This window comes from Peromyscus eremicus, chromosome 15 (assembly GCF_949786415.1).
Source record: "Peromyscus eremicus chromosome 15, PerEre_H2_v1, whole genome shotgun sequence".
In the NCBI taxonomy this organism is placed as follows: domain Eukaryota; kingdom Metazoa; phylum Chordata; class Mammalia; order Rodentia; family Cricetidae; genus Peromyscus; species Peromyscus eremicus.
Window position 1 is genome coordinate 33562955 of NC_081431.1, and position 18343 is coordinate 33581297.

The 18343-nt window shown below is 40.7% G+C and overlaps 1 protein-coding gene across 1 annotated transcript in view; it reads left to right on the top strand.

The window, feature by feature from the left end:
- The window catches only part of Dars2 (aspartyl-tRNA synthetase 2, mitochondrial), a 31216-nt gene that overhangs the window by 7922 nt on the left and 4951 nt on the right, over positions 1-18343 (top strand). Inside the window, exons 6-13 of the mRNA XM_059280374.1 lie at positions 588-711; positions 1564-1610; positions 4371-4477; positions 5945-6014; positions 8338-8517; positions 11509-11616; positions 13810-13872; positions 16703-16855. Coding sequence (XP_059136357.1) covers positions 588-711; positions 1564-1610; positions 4371-4477; positions 5945-6014; positions 8338-8517; positions 11509-11616; positions 13810-13872; positions 16703-16855 — 852 coding nt within the window. The remainder of the gene's footprint in view (positions 1-587; positions 712-1563; positions 1611-4370; positions 4478-5944; positions 6015-8337; positions 8518-11508; positions 11617-13809; positions 13873-16702; positions 16856-18343) is intronic.

An 18343-nucleotide genomic window follows, 5' to 3' on the forward strand; every position in this document is an offset into this window, starting at 1 on the left:
TTTGTGAAACTAAACACCAACTAAACACCACTAGCTGATTTCCCCATCCCTATTAAGAGATATTTAATTATATGACCACTAAGTCTTATATTCAAGTTCACTGATTGAAAAAAAAAATGTAATTACAAAGTAGACCTTATTATGGAAAAGAAAGAAATTTCCTAAAGAAAACATTCAGAAAAAAGGAGTTATAGGTATTCTCTTACTATTGCTATTTTTGGTATGAAAGAAGTGAGCTTCCCACATTAAAGGATTTTTTTTTTTTTGAGTTCTCAGTACAAAGATGAATATAAGGATATACAGCCTTGAAAATAAACAAACATAAACTGGAAAGATGGCTCAGTGGTTAAGAACATGTACTGTTCTTACAAAGGACATGAGTTTGGTTCCCAGCAAATATATCAGGTGGCTCCCAATGGCCTGTAACTCCAGCTCCTGGGAATGCTTCTGGCCTCAAAGCTACCTCACAGACACACACACACCTACACATACCCCCCACCAATAAATAAATGTAAGTTTAAAAAATTAAAGCTAGCTACCTTTTTAATGTTCAAAATGTTTAACATAAAAACCTGTCATTTGGGTAGAAAACGGAGGCTCTTCGTTTGCAGTATCGGTACTTAGATCTGCGGAGCTTCCAAATGCAGTACAACCTGCGGCTGAGGTCCCAGATGGTCATGAAAATGCGGGAATATCTCTGTAATCTACACGGTAAGGGAAAGCCTGAAGTTCATTCTGTTTTATTGAATACTCTTCATTGTGGGGTCACCTGTTCCCAAAAGTCTAATTTGATCAGTGTGTAGACTGGTTGCTTACTGGGTCACAAACATATCCTTTAAAGGTAATAATGTCTACTACAGTAATTAGTATTTTCTGTCACTACTGAGGACAGTCTTTGGTTTTTTTCTATATAGTAAGTTTCTCTCTTACACCCCCCAACTCTAACAGTTTAAGTTCTCCTAATTGCTTTTTGTTTGAGACAAGGTCTCACTATTTGCAGTCCAGCATATAAGACCTTACTATGTAACCCAGGCTGGCCTTAAACTTGAAACAATCGTCCTGCCTTAGCCTCACAGATTCTAGAATTATGGCTATGAGCAACTATATCCAGCTTTTTTTATTTGTTTGTTTGAGATAAGTTCAGCCTGATCTTGAACCCACAAGCACCTGAGCCTCTTGAATTCTGGAGTTACAGGGTAGACCACGATGCCCATGCTCATACACCATTTGTTGGGAAGTCTGAAATTTCCCATGAGTTAAACTAGAGCACTCCTGCATACTTTTTACTGTTTCATCATTGCTATACTAGTTGAATGTTTCTAACACCAGAGCATTTCAGTAGACATGAATCCATCAGACATTTAGGATCATTTCCTATCAAAAACATCAGCTTTAGGAACAGAATTACAAATCTTGGCTTTCTTGGATTTGTAGAAACCAACTTGGTATATATGTCTTACTTCAGACATTTTCCTAATTAAAAGGGGCCTCTGATTTGTACTTCACTATTGACATCATACTTGGCAAATTCCTATATATTACCTACTTTTTCTCTATTTTTAGGGTTTGTGGATATAGAAACCCCAACATTGTTTAAGAGGACCCCAGGGGTATGTATATTACTTATCTCCTTACTATTAATCTCTCTTCATTATAAAAGTGATTGCTTTGCTTTTATGATCACTTGGCTCATTTTTATTTACTTTTATTACTACCTCAGGATCTTCACATCAACTAGGCTATTTTAAGAATCAAGAAAACTGTGTGTCGGCATTTTGGATCAGAACGCCTTTATTCAGCATGAGTTTTCCATCCCTTGAATTCTATAGATGCAAATCATTAATGAATGTTTCATTAAAACCTTGTTTATTAAGAATTATGTGAACTAGGCTGGAGGGATGGCTCAGTGGTTAAACGCACATAGTAAAACTCCAGCTTCAGGAGATCAGACACCCTTTTCTGACTTGTAAACACTGCATTCATGCACACATACCCACATACAGACAGATACATATACATATAATTAAAATAAAATCCTAGGCTGGAGAGATGACTCAGCCATTAAAGGCTAAGACAACCAAAAAGAAGAAAGTAAAATCTTAAAACAAAAGAACTGTCAACTAAAAAACATAAGAATTTTAAAGAGATAAAGGAGCTGTCCCTGTCTGCTAAGAGCAACTGTCCCCTTTCCTTTCCTCCTAAAAAACCTGCACCTGCTCCAAGTTCACTTCTGCCCTACCTCCAAGCCGCCCAGCTGGCATTGCCTGCAGAGGTGCTCAGATGACCAGGGACATGGACAGAGAAGCACTTTGGCTCGTGGTGGCTCTACACTCGCTGATCTCATCTGTGCCTAGCCACAGCTCTCCTTGTTCCAGGAATATTGTCCCTCTTGCCAAGTTCATTGAGCCTACGACTGCCATGGTTGGGGGTGGTCCAGGGGTGAGACTGGCACTGTGGGAGCCTCATCATTGCTATGACAGGCACCACTCTAGAGCCACAGCCCTTTGCTGGGCCAGTCTGCCTTGTCCCTTAGAGGCCTGAGGCCTTTCGCCTAAGGGAGCTCTATCTCATTCTCTCCATCACCGAAGGATCTGTCTCCACTCCCCATCTTCCCATGTAGCTCTTCTTCCCTATATATTCTTTTTCCTCCAATCTTTTAGGAAGTGGGCAGAAGATGGTTGGCTTGGGGTTTGACACAAGGAAAGCAAATGCTGTGTTAATAAGAAAAGAAGGAACCAGGCGAGGTGATGCATGCGTAGAAGACCAGCATTTGGGAAGCTAAGGCAGGAGAATCACAACTTTGAGACCAGTTGTGTCTGCATAGATCCTGTTAAAAAAGAACTGAGATTTTTGTTTAAAACACTGATATTTAATAACTCTTTTTTCAATCTATAGACTTAAAAATAAAAACAGTCTAGGGCCTGGAGAGATGGCTCAGCAGTTAAGAGCACCAGCTGCTCTTCCAGAGTTCCTGAGTTCAATTCCCAGCACCCACATGGGTGGCTCACAGGCATCTATAGTGGGATCTGATACCCTCTTCTGGTGTGCAGGCATGCATGCAGATAGAATTCTCATATACATAAACTAAATAAATTATTCTTTAAAAAAAAAAGTTTATGGCCTAGGTATATAGTTCAGTGGCACAATGTTCCTGCGGTATGTTCACAGTCCTAAGCTAAAACACAAAACAAAACGAAAAAGTCCCTACGTTTTCATTTAGAAAAACATTTAAGAATTACATGCTGGGGCTGGAAAGATGTCTCAGCAGTTAAGAGCACTGGCTGTTCTTCCAAAAGACCCAGGCTCAATTACCAGCACCCACATGGCAGCTCACAACTGTCTGTAACTCCAATTCCAGGGTACCCAACACTCTCATACAGACATACATGCAGGCAAAACACCAATACACATAAAAAAAAAATTTTTTTTTAATTTAAAAAAAAGAATTACTTGCTTAGGAAATGATGCACAAAATTTGTTCTGCTAATAATAAAACTGAGAATTTGTTTGCACACATAAACACACACACACACACACACACACACACACACACAATAACTACTATATACAAGCAGTATATAAAGCTTATTTTAGGGGCTAGAGAGATGGCTAAGCACTTAAGAGCGCTTGCTGCTCTTCCAAAGGACCCTGTTCAGTTTCCAGCACCCAAGTCAAGTGGTTCTCAACAGCCCGTAGCTCCAGCTGCAGAGGTTCTGGTGCCCTTTTCTAGACTGTGTGTGTACCCACATTCACATTTGCACACACACACCACATACTATGCACAGAGAAAGAAAGAGAGAGAAAGGGGGGGTAAAAAACGTAATAGGTTTTTAAAGAATAAAGTTTATTGTAGCTGGGCATGGCACATCTTAATTCCAGTACTCAAGAGCCAGGGCCAGGTGAGTTCCAGTCCAGCCAGAGCTACATAGTGAGACTCTGTCTCTTAATTAAATAAATAAATGTTATTGTATGCAAATTATTTTAGGGACTATAAGATAAGCAAGACATTGTCATAGGGACTTTGCTCTTTAATTTCCTTGGTGTGTTTAAGTTTTTTTTTTTTTTTTTTTTTTTTTTTGGTTTTTCGAGACAGGGTTTCTCTGTTTTTATTTGCAATAGTCACTTATACTTTGAGTTTGTTTTGTTGTTGTTGATTTTGTTTGAGGATTTTTCTTTTGCTTTGTTTTGTTCTATTGAGACAGAGTCTTGCTTGTGGGTCAGGGTGCACTTGAACTTATTATTCCTTTACCTCAGCCTCCTGAGTGTTGGAATTTCAGGCATTTGCCATACTTGGCTTAGGATTTTTGTTTGTTTGTTTTTCAATAATGTCTCTCTTCTCTCCCTCTTCCATCTCTCTCTCTCTTTAAAAGGGTGCCAAAGAGTTTTTAGTACCATCCAGGGAACCTGGAAAGTTTTACTCTCTCCCTCAAAGTCCTCAGCAATTTAAGCAGCTTCTGATGGTTGGTGGTGTAGACAGGTAAACTGGCTTTTTTGTTTTTTTTTGTAATGCTATTACTCATCCAAAAGGGGAAGAAGAAAGACCAAGAGTGGGGAGGGGACAAAACTTGTCTGCTTGGGGAATGGCGAGATGGCTCAGTGGCAAAAAGCTCTTGGCATAGGCTGGTGACATGAGTTCAATCCCCACACACAGGTGGAAGGAGAGAACTAACTCCACAGTTGTCCTCTGACCTACACATGTATACCCTCACACCTGTACACCCCGTCCATTATTCACATAATAGTTAAAAATTTTAAAGTTGTCTGACTTGAAGAGGTTAAAATTTGTACATGAATTTTGAGATTGCTTGCTCCCTAAAAAATTGTAGTTTGTCAGGTGGCATTAGGTAGTTCTGGCAGGGGATTAAATTAAAGTTCTGAGCTGGGCCAGTGGTGGTGCATGCCTTTGGTCCCGGCACTTGGGAAGCCGAAGCAGATCTCTGCGTTCAAGGCCAGCCTAGTCTACAGAGTGAGTTCCAGGACAGCCAGAGCTGTTTGGGGAACTATAGTAAACATTGTAATCAGGCTGGAGAAATGTCTTGGGGCTTAAGAGCACATACTACTTTTGCAAAGGACCGGAGTTCAATTCCCAGCACCCAGGTCAGGCACTTTACAACTGGCTATAACGCCAGTTCCAGGGTGATCCAACACCTCTGGCCTCTGGACTTCTATAGACACGTATTTACCCACACATGGACATGCACACATACACATAATTTAATTTTTAATTTTTAAAATTAATTTTAAAGAGAGAGGAAAACACTCTGTGTTAGACCTGCAGAGACAGAGAGCTTCATTTCTGAAGGTGAAGGCGAGAGTTGGAATGGCATGGGACAGGAAGGCTCAGTGCATTGATTGATAAAGCAGTATTTCAGCTTGTGGAAGCAAAAGTACATATGTAAAGAAACATGGACTGGTTTGCATGCCCATCTAATATATAAGTACCCAAAGGTGGTATATTTTGAAATCCATCTATAAAATACTGGCCTCTCATAGGTCAGCTATGTATCTGATTAGATTTGAGCATAATAAAATAAAGCTTCTGAGGCTGGGTTATAGCTTCATAGTAGAGTGTTTGCCTAGCATGCACAGGGGCTGAGTTTGAGCATACACGTATAAAATGAAAAACTAAAATTTCTTTTAATAATCAGTGTTAATCTGTTTCATAGCCAGTACTGCAAAAAATATGGGGGAAATTATTTGGGTCATTTAAAATCAAGGCTAGGTTAACTCTCGTTTTCTTTTCATATTTATTTATTTATTATGTATACAATGTTCTGCCTGTGTGTATCCCTTCAGGCCAGAAGAGGGCACCAAATCTTATAATAGATGGTTGTGAGCCACCATGTGCGTGCTGGGAATTGAACTCAGGACCTCTGGAAGAGCAACCATTGCTCCTAACCTTTGAGCCATCTCTCCAGCCCCTAACTCTGGTTTTCAATTACAGGTATTTTCAGGTTGCCCGGTGTTATCGAGATGAAGGTTCAAGACCAGATAGACAGCCGGAGTTTACTCAGGTACTCAGTTATATATACTTGCTCTACAAATTCATGCTTGCTACAACATCCTTGCTACAAGGATTTTCAATACTGGGACAGTAATTTTATGAGTTGTTAAAAATTAATGTAAAAGGTAATAGGTCTCGTGTTTCCTTTTCATACACACTTCATTTTGTTGATCCCCTGCCCTCATTCCTCTCCAGTCCCCTGCCTCTGTACCATCCTCCTCCTTTTACATCACATGCATCTACTTGGCTTTTTATTCCTCTCCCTTAAGATTTCTGTCCCCTCTTATAGTTTCCATGACCTATATATGCACATATTATAAAATTCAAATCTAGAATCTACCATATGAGAGAAAGCATGGGGTACTTGTCTCTCTACACCTGGGATACTTCACTGAACATAATTTCCAATTCCATTTTCCTGCAGATGTCATGATTTTCTCTTTATGGCTCAATAAAATTTCATTGTGTGTATATATACACGTTTTCTTCATCTATTCATCCATTAATGGATATCTTGGCTCTTTCTGTTTCTTAGCTATTGTGAATGGTACAGCAATAAACATAGATGTGCAAGTATCTGTGCTAAGACTTAGAGTTTTTGAGGATATAACCAAGAGTGGGAAGACCTGATCATATAGTAGTTGCTTTTAGTTTTTTGAAAACCTACATACTGATTTCCATAATGGCTGCACCAGTTTACATCTCACGAGCAGTGAATAAGGGTTCCTTGTTTCCCCAGTCTCTGCCCAGCATTTATTGTCATTTGTGTTCTTTTTGATAGATTTTTTTTTAAGACTTTTTTTTTTTTTTTTTTTTGTTAGGCGTGGAGCAGTTGAGACAAGGTCTAGCTAGGTCTCTCTATGTAGCCTTGACTGGCCTTGAACTCCCTAAGTAGATTCATAAAGATCTGCCTGCCTCTGTCTCATGAGTACTAACATTAAAGGGTGCCCCACCGTGCCAGCAAGATTCTATTTTACGTGTGTGAATATTTTGCCTGCATGTGCATGCCTGGTGCTCGTGGGAGACCCTAGAACTGGAGTTACAGATAGCTGTCTGCCATGCAGTTGCTGGAGACTGAACTCAGGTCCTCTGCAAGAGCAGAAACTGTTATTGACCACTGGACCATCTCTCCATCCCCATCCTTCATTTTCTTGGCACTCTGCCTGTGGAGAGATGGAATCTCAAAGTAGTGTTAATCTATTCCATTCATCCTTTTCATAAGGAGTGAGGGCATCAACTAAGGCATGCCAGATATTCCTAGTGTTTAAACATGTATGATATGATAAAGTCCTTAAAAAAATCTTAACCATCAAAAATTAGTACTCTATGGACCAGTGAGATGGCTTAGCAGTTAAGGGCACTTGCTGCCCAAGTCTGATAGCCTGAGTGCGCCCCAGAACCTGTATAAAGGTAGAAGGAGAGAACTGACTCCAGAGTTGTCTTTTGACCTCCATACATGTGCTATGGCACACTTGTGCCTACACCCACAGTATACACTCACAAACAGAATAATAAATAAAAACTAAAGTTAAAGCCAGACATGGTGGTGCACACCTTTAATTCCCAGCACTCAGGAGGCAGAGGCAAGAGGGTATCTGAGTTTGAGGCCAGCGTGATCTTCAAAGCAGGTTCCAGGACAGCCAGGGACACACAGAGATACCCTGTCTCAAAAAACAAACAACAACAAAAATAAAAGTTAAAAGGAGAATCAATACTCCACCAAAAACAGGACAGAGTTGGGGCTGGAGAGATGGCTCAGCAGTTAAGAGCACTGACTGGTCTTCCGGAGGGCTTGGGTTCAACTCCCAGCACCCACATGTTAGCTCACAGCTGTCTGTATCTTCAGTCCCAGGGAATCAGACACCCTCTTCTGGCCTTCATGAGCACCAAGTATATATGTGTATACACAGGCAAAACACTCATACATATAAAATGTTAAATAGGGGGAGGGCAATGCTACCTTTAAAGAAAATAATTCTATATGCTGATATTTATCCAACCCTTATTTGGCTTTGTTAAGATAGCATTAATCAGTGTGATTAAATGCAAAAATCACAAATTTGGAATCATAAAGACCAGGATCAGATGTAGCCTGACTACTTACTGATTACAGTATGCAAGCAATTTGCTTAGCTTCTCTGAGCTAGCTGTGAGAAGTAAACAAGTTGGTGTATGTTAGGCAATAGCAGTCATCGACATAAAAGTGATATATAGTAATATTTATACCCTTAACCATGTATTGTTTCTGGGAAGAGTTATTTATTTGGTAACTTAAAGCCAAGAAATATATATTGTGACTATTCATGTTAGTTTCCTTGTTATTTTGGTTTCAGATTGACATAGAGATGTCTTTTGTAGACCAGACTGGTATTCAGCGTTTAATTGAGGGTTTGCTGCAGTATTCCTGGCCTGATGATAAAGAGCCTGTGATGATTCCTTTTCCTTCTATGACTTTTGCTGAGGCACTGGCCACTTATGGAACTGATAAGCCAGATATTCGATTTGGGATGAAGGTACTTTCTTCATGTTTCCAGGACCACCCCCAAGTAGTTCAGGCGTCTTTTCAAGCATTTTGAAGAAATTTATGTGTTACATTGTTGATAATACTTTTAATGTTCCTTTACAGTGTTACCTCTGTTATTACCAAACTACAGCAAAAAGAATAATAGCATGTTAGTGTTGCACTGTTTATTCTTTCAAGTTTCCATTCCAAAAGCAAGGGGTGTGTGTATGGTTTCTAAGATGAGGGTCCCTGAAGCTTGCTAGGTAACTGAAGCTATTAGCTTCAGACTTGAGATCCTTGTGCCTCAGCCTCCCAGGGGATGGGGTTACAAGTGTGTTTCATCACATTCAGTAAGAGCAAGATTAAGGTATCCGGTGCTGGTGGTAGTGGTGTAGCACGCCTTTAATCTCGGCACTCAGGAGGCACAGGCAGGCAGATCGCTGAGTTCAATGCCAGCCTGGTCTACAGAGTGAGTTCCAGGACAGCCAAAGCTACACAGAGAAACCCCGGGGGTGGGGGTGAGCAAAGAAAACCCAAAAACAGCAAAAGAGTAAGACATTTGCTCATATCAAGCCTGACAACCTAAATTTGCTCCCCAAAACTCATGTGGTGAAGAAAGAGAACTGACTCCTCCTAAAAGCTGCCCTCTGACCATAGACAGACAGACAGACAGACAGACACACACACACACACACACACACACACACACACTAAATAAATGTAAAAAAAAATTAAGAGCAAGGTTTTTATTATAAAGTTTTATTACAGTACTTACCAGTTTCTGATTTTATGGACATGAATAGTTATTTGAAAGAAAAAATAAACTAATTTTTATTTTTAATTTTTCTGTCAGTATGGCTCTCAGAAGGGAAATAATTGAGTTATTCATTTTCTTTGGTCTGTAAAGAGCTTAAATACGTGAACAAATTCAGATTATCAGTATCTGTAAAAGCAAGAGTAGAATTTTTTTTTTCTTTTTTTGAGATGGGGTTTCTCTGTGTAGCTTTGGAGCCTTTCCTGGAACTCACTCTGTAGCCCAGGCTGGCCTCAAACTCACAGAGATCTGCTTGACTCTGCCTCCCAGGTGCTATGATTAAAGGCGTGTGCCACCACCCACCACCTGGCTGAGTAGAATATTTTTTTTTTTTTTTAAGATTTATTTACATGCCGGGCGGTGGTGGTGCACTCCTTTAATCCCAGCACTTGGGAGGCAGAGGCAGGCGGATCTCTGTGAGTTCGAGGCCAGTTGGTCTACAGAGCAAGATCCAGGAAAGGCGCGAAGCTACACAGAGAAACCTTTTACTTATACAGTGTTCTGCCTGCAGGCCAGAAGAGGGCACCAGATCTCATTGTAGATGGTTGTGGGCCACCTTGTGGTTGCTGGGAATTGAACTCAGGACCTCTGGAAAAACAGCCAGTGCTCTTAACCTCTGAGCCATCTCTTCAGCCCAAGAGTAGAATTTTTATGTGGCAGGTTTATTAAAAATCTCCCATTACTTGTCCTTAGAGAGTAATATCCCTTGGTCTTAAGAACAAATATCTACACAAAGTCATAAGTACATTCTTCTTGTTTTGTTTTTTGTTTTTCAAGACAGGGTTTCTCTGTGTAGCCCTGGCTGTCCTGGAACTCATTCTGTAGACCAGGCTAGCCTCGAACTCAGCAATCCACCTGGCTCTGCCTCCTGAGTGCTGGGATTAAATGCATGCACGATGATTATTATCATTACCATAAGTACATTCTTATATACGACCATTCTGTGTTTATTTGAATACAGAATACTAGCTGAGACTGTTCAGGGTCAGTCCTGGTCTACCATAGCACTGTCTTCTTAGGCAAATACTGAACCTGCAGTAACCCTATAGCAATACATTCTTTAAATGCTAAATTGCTTACTAAGTAGTAGTTCTTATTTTCTTCTTAAAGCAAGTGCTCGGGGTCCCTTTGTCTCTGCCTCTCAAAGCTGGGTTACAAGCACAGCATGACCATGCCCAGCTTTTACATGGGTGCTGGGGATTTGAACTCAGGTCATCATGCTTGCACTGAACCATCTCCTCAGCTCTAGTTGTTTCTTTAAAACCCTACTTCTGGGCGGCTGGCAGTGTGGCTGAGGAGATAAAAGATGGTTGCTGGCAACCCTGATGGCCTGACTTCAATCCCAGATTCCACATGGTAGAATGAGAGAACTGACTCCCTCAAGTTGTCCTCTGGCCTCCATGTGCCCCGCCTACACATACACACTCCCCTCTACTTCTGTGATGGCCTGACTTCAATCCCAGATTCCACATGGTAGAATGAGAGAACTGACTCCCTCAAGTTGTCCTCTGGCCTCCGTGTGCCCACCCCTACACATACACACTCCCCCTCCACTTCTGTGATGGCCTGACTTCAATCCCTGGAACCCATGTAAAAATGGAAGGAGAGAACTAAAATTGTCCTATGACCTTCACACAGGTACTGTTTCACAGGCATATACACACATATATATCCCTCCCATAATAATAAGTATATGAGATTATAAAACATCTTACCTGTGGAATAGAGAAATGGCTCAGTAGTTAAGTACTTGCCACACAAGTGTAAGGACCCACCCGAGTTCAGATCCCCAGAACCCATGTAAATGCTAGATAGTCATGGGACCTGCCTGTAATTCCAGCACCTAAGAGTGGAGACAGCACAATCGGGCTAGCAAGATTAGCCATATCAGGAGCTCTGGGTTTGATTGAGAGACCCTGTCTCAAAAGATACAGTAGAAGAGCAATGGAGGACAATTCCCGACATCAGCCTCCAGCCTCTACATGTACACGCACGTTATGTGCTTCTGCACCCATTCATGTGCCTGCATATATGCAACTCATTCAACTGTACATATATGCATACACATACACACACACCAAATACACATGAAAAATATAAAGAAGCAAAAAAAAAACAACCCCTATTTGTCAAATATTTTGAGATGAAAATGACTGTGTTTAATCCTTTTTGTTATCCATTTTACAGATTGTGGATATCAGTGGTGTGTTCAGAAACACAGAGATCAGATTTCTTCGAGATGCACTGGCTAAGCCCCAAGGAACTGTCAAAGCCATATGTGTTCATGAAGGAGCAGTAAGTGAAGCACAATTCTGTGTTTTCTCTAGATTGTATATTTTGGAAGAAAATATATTCAATTCTGGTACGTGAGCACTTGAGAAAGAATAATATAACAACATATTTTCAGTCAGGCATGTTGGTACATACCTTTGATCCCAACACTTGAGAGGCAGAGGTAGGAGAATCTATGTGAGTTCGAGGCCATCCTAGACTATATAGTAAGACCTTGTCTCAAAAAAGAAAAAGTAAGCCAGCTGGTGGTGGCACACAATTTTAATCCCAGCACTTGGAGGCAGGTGGATCTCTGTGAGTTCGAGGCCAGGCTGGTTCATAGAGTGAGTTCCAGGACAGGCTTCAAAGGTACACAGAGAAACCCTGTCTTGGAAAAAAAAAAAAAAAGAAAAAGAAAAAGTAGATGGTGCACGCCTTTACTCCCAGCACTTGGGAGGCAGAAGCAGGTAGATCTCCAGTTTTGAGGCCAGCCTGGTCTACATAATGAGTTCCAGAACAGCCAGGGCTACATAGAGAAACCCTGTCTATATAAAAAAAAAAAAAAAAAAAAAAAAAAAAAAAAAAAAAGTGTTTTTATAGAAAGTCTAATTAGTGTCCCTAAAATTATTATATAAATAATGATAAGCTGGGCGGTGGGCAGTGGTGGCGCATGCCTTTAATCCCAGCACTCAGGAGGCAGAGGCAGGCGGATCTCTGTGAGTTCGAGTCCAACCTGCTCTACAAAGTGAGTTCCAGGAAAGGCACAAAGCTACACAGAGAAACCCTGTCTCGAAAAAAAACCAAAATAAATAAATAAATATTATTTGGGGTTTTTAATGTATTTATATTTACTTTTATTAGACAGGATCTCATGTCGCCTAGACTGACTTTGAACTTACAGTCTGCCTTAACCTCCCAAGTGCTGAGATTTTAAGTATGTGAGACCAGCCTACTGTTAAAATTACTATTTTGAAAGAGATGTCACAAATTTGAAAATACTGAGAAATTTGCTTTTTTCTCCTACTGTTATAATTCTAAAAATGTATCATTCTTGGTGAGTAAATATACTTGTTAACTTAAAGTTTATAATTTTAAAAAAGACTATAGCCGGGCGGTGGTGGCGCACGCCTTTAATCCCAGCACTCGGGAGGCAGAGCCAGGCGGATCTCTGTGAGTTCGAGGCCAGCCTGGGCTACCAAGTGAGTTCCAGGAAAGGCGCAAAGCTACACAGAGAAACCCTGTCTCGAAAAACAAAAAAAAATAAAATAAAATAAAAAAATAAAAAAGACTATAGCAAAGAAAGACTACATCCATTTGGACACATAAGCAGCTGAATATATTTGTAATGGTGGTTAAAAACTCAATCTTGGGGCTGGAGACATGGCTCAGCAGTTAAGAACACTGACTGTTCTTCCTGAGAATCCAGGTTCAATTCCCAGCACCCACATGGCAGCTCACAACTGTCTGTAACTACAGTTCCAGGGGACCTAACACCCTTACACATACAAAATACCAGTGCACATAAAAATTAATAAAAATTTTAAAAACCAGCCGGGCGGTGGTGGCGCACGCCTTTAATCCCAGCACTCGGGAGGCAGAGCCAGGCGGATCTCTGTGAGTTCGAGGCCAGCCTGGGCTACCAAGTGAGTTCCAGGAAAAGGTGCAAAGCTACACAGAGAAACTCTGTCTCGAAAAACCAAAAAAAAAAAATTTTTTAAAAACCTCAGTCGTGCTGGACATGGATATGCCTTTAATCAGGAGTTAAGAGCAGGCAGCTCTTTATGAGTTTGAGGCTTCCCTAGTCTATATAATCAGTTGCAGGCAAGCCTCAGTTACAGAATGAGACCCTATCTCAAAAAAAAAGAATAGAAATTCAGATATATTGAAAGGAACCAGAAATCATCAAAATCTGGATCCTCTCGATCTGAAAGTTGTAGAACTCCCCTTTGTACTTGTCCTGCACATTGCATGACAGTCTACTGGTGACAGCCACAGCAGTCTGCAATGACACCTGTGTAATTGGGAAATAATGATCCTGCGAAAGATGCAGCAAGCCTTAAAACGTGTGTCATTTTGAAAAAGAAATAGTTTTTGTTAAATCTCACTCTTGTGATGGGAAGACACAAATAGATGTGCTTATATCTTACTTGACATTGTGAACCTGTTCATAAAGCTGACTGTCATATTGATGAGTTTACTTTGATTTTCTTTCATCAGAAGTACTTAAGAAAGCAAGACATTGAATTCATCAAAGAGTTTGCAGCCCACCATTTCAGTCAGGTAAGGGACAGCATTTTGTGGGAATCTGCATTCTACTAACAATTGCGGGGCTCTAGTTTTGGTTTTTTGTTTTTTAGATTTATTTTTGTTGTGTGTGTTTTGCCTTCGTGTATGTATGTGCACCAAGTGCATGCCTGCAACCCGTAGACCTAGAGAGGGCTCTGAATCCCTTAGAACTGGAATTACAGATGGTTGTGAGCCACCATGTGGGTGCTGAGAACTGAACCCAGATCCTCTGAAAGAGCAATTGGTGCCCTTAACTGCTGAGCTCTTAGGTTTGAGAGTCATTATTTCAGATCATATTTTTGCTGTACATCTATTTTTACTGAAAGACTTCAATTTAGATAGACAATTGAATTTTTCTTATAATTTACTTTATTTGTATTTTATGTACATTGGTGTTTTGCCTACATGTGTCTGTGTGAGGGTGTCAGATCCCCCAGAACAGGAGTTACAGACAATTGTGAGCTGCCATGTGGGTGCTGGGAATTGAACCTGGGTCTTCTGGAAGAATAGCCAGTGCTCTTAACCACTGAGCCATCTCTCCAGACAACAACTGAAATTACTGTCATACTGAAAATTAAACCATATTCTTTTAACATACACAATTTTAATCCAGTTTTAAAAATTAAATAAATTTAATTAATGGGACTGCCAGGCAAAACACCAATGTACATAAAATACAAATAAATAAACTATTTTTGAAAAAAATTAAATAAATGAATTTCCTAGGTGGTCGAGGTTTGACATTAGCATGACAAGGGTGAAGAAGCCTACTGGTTCTTCTCCCTGTGTCCTTTTTAAAAATTATGAGTACACCTTTGACCACATTTTATGTTCTGGGCTTAGAGGATGGTGCCATTAGAATGAGGAGCAGGAGCAGGGAATTCTTACTTCACTGGACATGTAAACTGCCTTGGCCTTTTTGGAACCAGAGTCATGGCAGCTGGGCATGATGACACACTCCTGTAATCTCAGCACTTGTGGGTAGGAGTTCAAAGGCAGTTTCGATTACTTCAGATTCTGTCTCACAAAACACAAACTAGAAAAGAAAATGAGTCATACTCTTACTGTCCGCAGTTCTCTATGATATACTTTCAGGAAAGTATCCTAGATATAATGAGATTTTATGCTCATCACAGTATCATTTATAACAGGAACAGAATGAACATACAAGGATGCTCAAATAAGTTATGGTACAAAGCAATTAATATTAAAGGTCCTTTTGATTTTTTGTTATTTTGCTTTTTTAAGGCAGGGTCTCATGTAGCCAAGGCTTCCTTGAACTCTTGATCATCAAGCCGTCATCTTGAGTATTGTGGTCATAGGTATGCACCATAACACCAGCTCTCAAATTCCTTTTTAGCTGGGTGGTGGTGGCGCACGCCTTTAATCCCAGCACTCGGGAGGCAGAGCCAGGCAGATCTCTGTGAGTTCGAGGCCAGCCTGGGCTACCAAGTGAGTTCCAGGAAAGGCGCAAAGCTACCTGAGAAACCCTGTCTCAGAAAAAACGAAAACAAAACAAAACAAAAAAATTCCTTTATAAATGGACTACTTGCCTCACTTGCCTCATAGCTCAAGCTCAAAGAGGGATAAAGAGATTTCAATAAGAAGGAAACTCCTGGGCAGATTGCTGAGGCAGGAAGGTTATAAATTCAAGGCATATCTGAGTTAAGGCCACCTTGGTAACATAATGAGATCCTGTCTCTAACTTTTAAAGAGAGAGACTGAGACTGACTTGGGTTGGTACTCTTGGGGAGTGCTTCCTTAGCAAGTACAAGGCCTTAGGCCCAATCATCAGTGCAGGGAGGAAGGAAGGAGAGAAGGAATTTCCAAAATGGATCAAGGCAAATTTTTAGAAAATAAAAGACTATGCAAAACTATTGCTAAAGTACAATTTAAAAGCCATCCTTTCTTTCTCTTTTTCTCTCTAGACGTATTCTTTTAGACTGGGCATGGTGGCACACACGTGTCCCCAGTATTTAGGAAGCTAAAGCACAGCCGTGAGTTCAGATCGGCCTGGACTAGGTAGCAAGACCCTGCTGCAAAGGACAAGCGAAATGTTGTGCACATGTTTACAATTATTGAATTCTTAAAAATGTGTCTACTTGTTATTGTGTGTATGTGTGTGTGTGTGATGGGGGTGGGGATACATGCAGAGGTCACACACTTGAGTTATCTCACTGGCCCTCCCCTCTGTCATTCTTTTTTTTTTTTTTAAAGATTTATTTATTTATTATGTATACAGTGTTCTCCCTGCATGTATCCCTGCAGGCCAGAAGAGGGCACCATATCTCATTACAGATGGTTGTGAGCCACCATGTGGTCGCTGGGAATTGAACTCAGGACCTCTGGAAGAGCAGCCAGTACTCTTAACTGCTGAGCCATCTCTCCAGCCCCCCTCTGTCATTCTTATTCCACTCACTCGCAATCTGCCAAAAGTGAAAGGAAAAAAAAAATCACAGAAACTTGGAGGGCCTCTTCCAAGTAGGCGAGTGCTCTACCACTAAGATCAATCATATCATCTGCCGTCCTGGTATTTTTCCTTTTTTTTAGACAGGGTCTCACTAAGTTGCCTCGGCTGGCCTTGACTTACTCTGTAGCTCAGGCTTGCCTCCTGTTGCAGTCTCCCAAGTAGCTGGGCTTACAGGCCTACACCCCAGGCCTAACTTTAAAATTTTTTATTTTGTATTGCTTTGAAGGGGTTCATGATGGAAAAGAGATGGTATCATGTAAATTGCCTTCTGCTTGGAACAAGAAATCTTTGTTCTGTGAGAAAACAAGTCCATCTCACTTTTTAAAAAAATCAGTAAGCCTTTTCTTTATCAAGGAAGTCCTGCCTATATTCCTGAATGCCAAGAGGAACTGGAGTTCACCATTTGCTAAATTCATAATGGAGGAGGAAAGATTGGAATTAACCAGATTGATGGAGATCCAGGAGGAAGACATGGTGCTCCTGACTGCTGGGGAACACGAGAAAGCAGTAAGTAAAATTGGCTCAGCACATGGGTGTGTGCAAAAGGCTGTCTCTTCCCCATGTTTATTTACATATTTAAAATGGACTGTTTGTCTCATAAAGCAGGGCTGCTCTGCATAAGGTGTTATGTGAATGTCTTTCAGTACTTTATAAGATACTGTATAATAACTAGAGCCATTCTGTGCATGGTAGTATGGAAAGCAGGAGACCTCAAGTTTGAGATCAGCCTACACTACATAGTAAAACTTAAAGCAAACCAAAATTGGAGTCTTGGGGGAGCGAGGTGGTCGCATGGGTAAAGGCACTTGCTGCCGAGTCTAATAGCCTGAGTTCAGTCACTGGGAACCACATGGTAAGAGAGAACTGACTTCCAAAAGTCATCTCCTCTCTCTGTCTCTGACCCCAGCTCTCCATTCTCTCTCACACACAGTGAAAATTTAAAACTGGAGTCTTTTCATTAGTTATCAACTTCATTGGCATTAGACACATCAGATCTGGCTCTTACTAGGAAATCAATACAACTATGAAAAAATATTTTGAAGGTTTGCAAAAGAAATTGGTAATTACAAACTTTTGTACACAGTGTATTCCTAAAACTATGGAGGGACAATTCAGTCCACTGGAGGGGGAGGGCTGCTGGGCTGATATCCCTCAACTGCGATATATAGTCAAGGCAGGACTATGTTTCAGTCACAGATGGTAAGGGCAGCCATGTACTAACAAAATCACTTTTTGTCAGGGAATAGATAGGAGAGTGGATATAGTTGGAAAGGTCCTTATAAAATATACAAAATATGACAAGAGAAACATGAATATTAAAACTTGTAGAACTGGGCATGCTAGCTCACACCTGTAATTCCAGCATTCAGGAGGCCTTGGCAGGAGACAAAGCCACCTAGGCCACATATCTGAGACCACGTAGAGGTGTAGAGGTTAACAGTTTTCTTATTGTAACACAGCTAGAAAGTAATCAGATCTAAACCATTAACTCCTTCCCAAATTCACATTTTGTGTGTGTGTATGATGAGTGTGTGGTATGTGTGTATATGCGTGTGCACACGTGAGTGCCTATGTGAAGGCTAGAGGTTAATATTGAATATTCTTCTTCAATCTCTACCTTAGGTTCTGAGACAATGTTTCTTACGGAACCTGGAGTTCTGATTAGCTAGACTGGCTGTTCAGAGTTCCAGGGATCCATTTGTCTACCCCACAAGTGCTGCTGTCACAGATACCTGCCTTTTCCATGGGTGCTGAGGATCCAGGCTCAGGCGCTATGTTTCCATGACAAGCATTTTACCGAGCAGCCTCCCAGCCCTGAGAATTCAGTGTTATATCAACATCTAACTCATGCTACCTCTAATCATAGCTAACATTTTCTGACTTTTAAGTGCATGTCAGACATTCATCAAATCTTCACCTTAGCCCTTCAGGAACTGAGAAAAAAAAATAGAATGAATGAAACTGGCCCCCATATTTTGTTGGGTTCTTTATCTT